The 6,947-nt window shown below is 42.9% G+C and overlaps 1 protein-coding gene across 1 annotated transcript; it reads right to left on the bottom strand.

The window, feature by feature from the left end:
* Positions 1-776: 776 nt before the first annotated feature.
* LOC129832223 (eukaryotic translation initiation factor 3 subunit K) lies at positions 777-6,714 on the bottom strand. The gene is made up of 8 exons (XM_055896118.1): positions 6,520-6,714; positions 6,039-6,137; positions 4,147-4,267; positions 1,995-2,072; positions 1,631-1,697; positions 1,459-1,536; positions 1,184-1,309; positions 777-922 (listed from the first exon to the last, which is right to left on the bottom strand). Exons 1-8 carry the CDS (start codon positions 6,579-6,581, stop codon positions 891-893), a joined length of 663 nt encoding a protein of 220 aa, XP_055752093.1. The 5' UTR covers positions 6,582-6,714; the 3' UTR covers positions 777-890.
* Positions 6,715-6,947: the final 233 nt, after the last annotated feature.

Raw genomic sequence — 6,947 nt, 5'->3', positions numbered from 1 at the left:
TTGATGACAGCTTTGCAGCTGCTTCATGTAGCCAACATATTCTCTAATTTAGAAGACACTGTTGCACAAACAACATGCTGATTTAGGTCTACACAAATCACTGGTATTATTAGGCTATATAGCTAATTAAGCTTACTCTTACTCAGTGCATGTATTAGCTAGCGATTAGCATTAGCGGCTAATAAGATTTAGGAACAACTTGCTAAGAAAAGACAAACTAGCTGTTTGCAGATGTAAGAAACACAAGCTAATCGAATGCTAGTAGATTTATATTAAGACGCAAAGTGACAACTGCATCCTTGTCATCAACAGCGCTGCATTGACCATGCAGCCTGAACACAAGTGTCTCGTGATTGAGGAACATCAAATGTGCTCCTTGAGTGACAGGGGGCGTGGCTAGGTCTGTGTGGAAAGTGGCATAGAGTGGAGAGCGATGACTCAAGTAAGCGAAGTAAACTATAAAAATGGACGTTACACACCGCGTATCACATTTAACAAACCAAACATTAAAATAACGGTATAGAAGGTAATATAAAAAGCCAAAGTGGTCCGTACATCAATACCACTATATCGCAAAAAACGGTATACCGCCCAGCTCTAGTGATACAGACAACAGTGTTCATTTACTGACATGCCAAGTCAAAGATAAAATAGCACTCACATCTTATCACAAGGTAAAAAATACAGTCCTATTTTTGGTAATAATTCCTGGAATGGACGTAAGGTTATCAGACTAGTTCAATGTAATCAGTGAAAAGATCGGCAGACTTCGGGTCTGACTTTGAATGGATAATTAACATTTATTGTAAAAGGTTGGTTTGAGGAATATGTACTGCTGTCTGGCTGATTATTTTTATTGTACATTCTGAGTGTGCAGATGCGTCTGGGTATCACTGAGATGTGGCCATGATGCTGGATACACCTGTGGAAGAGGGACAGAAACAAAGGAAATACAGGAGAGAAAAGGGGGAGATGAATACAGAGGAGCAGGAGAAAAAGGGAAAGAGAGAAAAGAATGTCAACAAAATTGTCTTTGCATGAAAATTCTTAAATCTACACTGACAGGAGGGGGTGTAAGGAAGAAGTTGAACTTTGAAATTCTAAAAGTGACTACAGACGAGACAAAAGCCACTTTCACTGGATACCAGCAAGCAAGACAAAAACACGACAAGGAAACACTCACTCTCAAAGTCAATCTTCTCCACAATGTTCTTGGGCTTGACACTCTCCTCCTGGTTAAAGATGAAGATCTGCCCTTCCTCATTCTCCGTCCACCCGTACTTGCTCATCCACACCTTCACCTGTGTGTCTGTATGGGGAGCAGGAAGGCAATTGCACAGGGGAAAGTGGGATATAACTTACAGATAATTAACACTGTAGAGTCACTGAAAGAAAGGAAAGCAATAGGACAGCACTCTCCAAAAGATATAGTGTACATCATAAATGAATGGCCTTTACCAAGGGGGTCACCCAGCATCTCAGCTAGAAGTCGATGCTCAATGTTCTGGTATGTGATTCCAACCACATGGCAGATAACTGTGGAGAGAGCAGCAGTTAGAAAGGCTATTATCAAGTTTTTATTGCAATATTATAGTCATCAACTAACTTGATTTCCATATGTTCTACTCACACTTTCGCACCGAGTCCTCAAAGCCTGTGATGCCGTCAATGAATTCCCTGTTCTCCTCCAGACTGGACTGAGTGACAGACAAAGGAATGAGTACCATACAATCATACCATTAGGAGTACTGGATCTCTCACTTTATAATAAAGTCCTGATAGGGTTGTCTATTGTTACAGCCATCAATCTCCAGTTAGAGCCACAATGTACAGTCATGTTTAACCTCAATGTTCTGTTTGGAACCATTCCTTCATAATAGAATATGATCCCCAAAATTCTCTGACAATAAGTTGAAAGTTGAGTGAAATGAACAGGGCAAAAAGCAGGTAAAAAAAAAAAAAGAGACAGATAAAGATATGTATTGTGTACATACCCAGAAGGACTGGAAATGGCAGGTCTCCAGGAGGTTCCCCAGGTACAGGATCTGCCTTATGGGGCGCTCCTCCTGCTGCTTTACTGTAGTCAAGGAAAGGCACCACACACACAGCAAACTGGCCACATAATAGACAGTAACGTCCACACCATTACTTCAACACAAACCCCGGTGGGCTTGGGCGGTATCCAGATTGCCATACTTTCATACCAACCTTGTGTAATACTGGGTATTATGTAATACCGGCACTGAACACAGGGGGCGCTGTTTTTCAAACCTCCAGTCTCATCTTTGTGTACTTTTTTTTCTTCTTTTTTTCACCTTTATTTAACCAGGTAGGCAAGTTGAGAACAAGTTCTCATTTACAATTGCGACCTGGCCAAGGTAAAGCAAAGCAGTTCGACACATACAACACAGAGTTACACATGGAGTAAAACAAACATACAGCCAATAATACAGTAGAAAAAAATAAGTATATACAATGTGAGCAAATAAGGTGAGATAAGGGAGGTAAAGGCAAAAAAAAGGTAATGGTGGCGAAGTAAATACAATACAGCAAGTAAAACACTGGAATGGTAGATTTGCAGTGGAAGAATGTGCAAAATAAAGAGAAATAATGGGGTGCAAAGGAGCAAAATAAATAAATACAGTAGGGGGAAAGGTAGTTGTTTGGGCTAATTTATAAATGGGCTATGTACAGGTGCAGTATTCTGTGAGCTGCTCTGACAGCTAGTGCTTAAAGCTAGTGAGGGAGATAAGTGTTTCCAGTTTCAGAGATTTTTGTAGTTCATTCCAGTCATTGGCAGCAGAGAACTGGAAAGAGAGGCGGCCAAAAGAAGAATTGGTTTTGGGGGTGACCAGAGAGATATACCTGCTGGAGCGCGCGCTACAGGTGGGTGTTGCTATGGTGACTAGCGAGCTGAGATAAGGGGGGACTTTACCTAGCAGGGTCTTGTAGATGACCTGGAGCCAGTGGGTTTGGCGACGAGTATGAAGCGAGGGCCAGCCAACGAGAGCGTTGGGGTAGTATATGGGGCTTTGGTGACAAAACAGATGGCACTGTGATAGACTGCATCTAATTTATTGAGTAGGGTATTGGAGGCTATTTTGTAAATGACATCGCCGAAGTCGAGGATCGGTAGGATGGTCAGTTTTACGAGGGTATGTTTGGCAGCATGAGTGAAGGATGCTTTGCTGCGAAATAGGAAGCCAATTCTAGATTTAACTTTGGATTGGAGTTGTTTGATATGAGTCTGAAAGGAGAGTTTACAGTCTAACCAGACACCTAGGTATTTGTAGTTGTCCACATATTCTAAGTCAGAACCGTCCAGAGTAGTGATGTTGGACGGGCGGGCAGGTAGCGATCGGTTGAAGAGCATGCATTTAGTTTTACTTGTATTTAAGAGCAATTGGAGGCCACGGAAGGAGAGTTGTATGGCATTGAAGCTCGTCTGGAGGATTGTTAACACAGTGTCCAAAGAAGGGCCAGAAGTATACAGAATGGTGTCTTCGGCGTAGAGGTGTATCAGAGACTCACCAGCAGCAAGAGCGACATCATTGATGTATACAGAGAAGAGAGTCGGTCCAAGAATTGAACCCTGTGGCACCCCAATAGAGACTGCCAGAGGCCCGGACAACAGGCCCTCCGATTTGACACACTGAATTCTATCAGAGAAGTAGTTGGTGAACCAGGCGAGGCAATCATTTGAGAAACCAAGGCTATTGAGTCTGCCGACGAGGATGTGGTGATTGACAGAGTCGAAAGCCATGGCCAGGTCCTGTAAACAAACATCCCATGACTGGGGACGACCCATAAGCTTCATAATGAAAAAAAGTTGGCAGATGAAATTAAGAACGCAATCTTCTTCATCACCTAACATATTGCACAAGTTGACTGCAAGTATTTACTTAAAAAGTAGCTACAAATATTCAAATAAAATAAAACTTCAAATAAATAGTTTCAACGGAATTGAAAAACCATCCCAGGGCTATTTCCAAATACCACGCAATAAGGTATACCGCAGAGGACTAAATGATTGTCTGTTTTTGAACAAATTATTGTCAATGTTTTTGTTGACAGGGAGTACAAAAATGGACAAACTACACTAGTTGCGGGGTTGATACTAGATTATACTGAGCACCGAAAGGATACGTGTGTCTGGTCAATCATGCACTTGCACAGAGTAAAGTCTGTGTGTGGTAGGTTGGTCAGGGCCTTGAGCAGAATCTGCGACGTCACTGTGACCTGGAAGTAGGCAGGGTTGAACTGGTACCTACAGGAACAAGAACAGCATCTCTGTTATTGATATAGCCATGAGTGGTGTTCTGCTAGCCCATGAATGTACACCTTAAGGTCCTTATGTTATGTTATTTTCAGAGGTAGACTGGCTCTGTCAGCCAAAAACTCCATATAAATGTTAATCGTTTCTCGGTTCTAGAAACATAAACATTGCGATACGGTTCTAGAAACATAAAGCTCTTCACCTTCATATCACATCAAAATAATTTCACAAATGCAAAATATACACTTACTGTACACAGTTTTAACAGTCTTTATCACAGTTGCAGCCAACAGTATTTTTTTATTTACAACACGTTTCTGGCAGCCTTCTTTAGTTACACACAGGTGTTCGGAGCATGCTAGATAGTAGGGATGTGCATCCCTCCCTTACAAGCATGATTCAATACGCATCTAGAGACATGGGCTCCGATACAGGTACGATACTATTTGTTTGAAACAATTTGGTGCTTTTCGATGCAACGCACAAACACATTCATTTTCCATTCTAAATCAATATCTGATACTGATCGAGCTCAGGAGCTGGTTCGGTCTGAGTTGACTTCTCTGAGCTGCCCTGTTTGTGTGTGTGAATGAGGTAGTATGTGCTGACCCATATGGCAGACCGAGCATCTACCACTGTTCATGTAAAAATGACTAAATGTACTGACTTTTTAAATATTTTGTACGGTGAACCTGGCAATCGGAAAGCCCCAATCAGCAGTTGTGCTGATGTGCGATCAGTTCTGTCCACCCGGTAGCCCACACAGCTCCACTGATAAAAAAATATATTTCTACAACGCATTTGGTAACAATGACCCAGCAAATGACATTGGTTGGCCAATTAATAAAGCCTATGATTTAATATCGCAAAAGCCATTTTACAAACATCTGAACGCTGGGGCCTCCCGGGTGGCGCAGTGGTCTAGGGCACTGCATCGCAGTGCTAACTGCGCCACCAGAGTCTCTGGGTTCGCGCCCAGGCTCTGTCGCAGCCGGCCGCGACCGGGAGGTCCGTGGGGCGACGCACAATTGGCATAGCGTCGTCCGGGTAGGGAGGGTTTGGCCGGTAGGGATATCCTTGTCTCATCGCGCTCCAGCGACTCCTGTGGCGGGCCGGGCGCAGTGCGCGCCAGCCAAGGGGGGCCAGGTACACGGTGTTTCCTCCGACACATTGGTGCGGCTGGCTTCCGGGTTGGAGGCGCGCTGTGTTAAAGAAGCAGTACGGCTGGTTGGGTTGTGCTTCGGAGGACGCATGGCTTTCAACCTTCGTCTCTCCCGAGCCCGTATGGGAGTTGTAGCGATGAGACAAGGTAGTAATTACTAGCGATTGGATACCACGAAAATTGGGGAGAAAATGGGATAAAATTTATAAAAAATAAATAAAAAAAACATCTGAACGCTGAAGGTGACTTGCAGATGTAGCCGGGTTTCTTTTGGCAGTGTGGAAACACTAACCTATCAAGGTGTATATCACCCCCCCCCAAAAAAAAAATTGTGTTGACTTCTCGCTGATATGAAAGATAAGGTCCGTGTGCTTCCAAAACCATGCCGCGTGTTAATGTTCTGATAGAGCGCCGGGCTCATAACAAAACTTGCCCATACAGAAGAAGCCTTCGTCCAATGACTTATGTGTAATGGAATTGAGAGTCATCATCAAGGGCTGCTTGCCACCCAGCAGGCAAATCGAACTACATATGTTAACCATTTTGTACTAGCGAAACAAATGTGATAGTAGTCAGACAGTCAGAGGTAGGGTGACTCACAATTTGAGGATAGCCAAATTGGCCTCTAGGTCGTATGCATTCTCTTTAACTTGTGTTTCCACGTAGCGTTCCAACGTTGCAAGGTTCTCTGGGTTGTATCTGTAAGAGATCATAAACAATGTATCATTATGGGCATGTGTTCAACAGATAGCCGACACAGCTAACAAACTACAACAAGTTGAGCAAAAATATGCATAGAGACAATCAAGCTGCATCACAACCAATAAATAACGTTAGCTTAACGTTACAGTTTACCGGTAAAAGCCTGTGTACCTAAATAGTTAACAAGTAGCATTAGGTAAAACAGAGATCTGACACATACACGTCGTCAGATGTTGGATATGTCTAATAAATGACCTCAACAACTAACTGTAACTTTCTATATAATGTCAAACAATCAAATGTAGCTAGCATTACGTAGTAGCAGCAAGCAAACTGAATGGGCTAGCTACGCTAGTATTTGTCAAAGAAGTCTGCATACCTATCAATTCCTCGTAAGAGCTTTCCCACGTTGGCTCTCATCTGCTCGAATGAAGACGCCATTTGGTCCAAACTCGTATTGGGGTCTTTTTGGTGCTAAATTTGAAGAAATCCGCACGTGGACCGAAAAGTGGAAAAGCGAGTGAGTGGAGCAAAAAATGTCTTGGAACGGAAAGGGCTGTGGTGACTTGACGTAAACAGGAAGTTAGTTTACTGACGGACCACTAGTTAGAAACTGCAGAACATGTCGCTGAAATATGCATTGGAGACAGCCTATGATCAACAAATCAGTATGTTTAATTTGTTAACATATAGACGAATGGCCAAATATATGCACTATAATTATCATTGACGAGCGTTTCGAATGACGTGAATACACCGAGGAGCCTGAATGTGATGGTTTTACCAACACTAGACTGAAACCACTTT

The sequence above is a fragment of the Salvelinus fontinalis genome, chromosome 33 (genome assembly GCF_029448725.1).
Source record: "Salvelinus fontinalis isolate EN_2023a chromosome 33, ASM2944872v1, whole genome shotgun sequence".
Classification (NCBI taxonomy): Eukaryota; Metazoa; Chordata; class Actinopteri; order Salmoniformes; family Salmonidae; genus Salvelinus; species Salvelinus fontinalis.
This window is presented reverse-complemented; position numbering and strand designations above follow the sequence as displayed.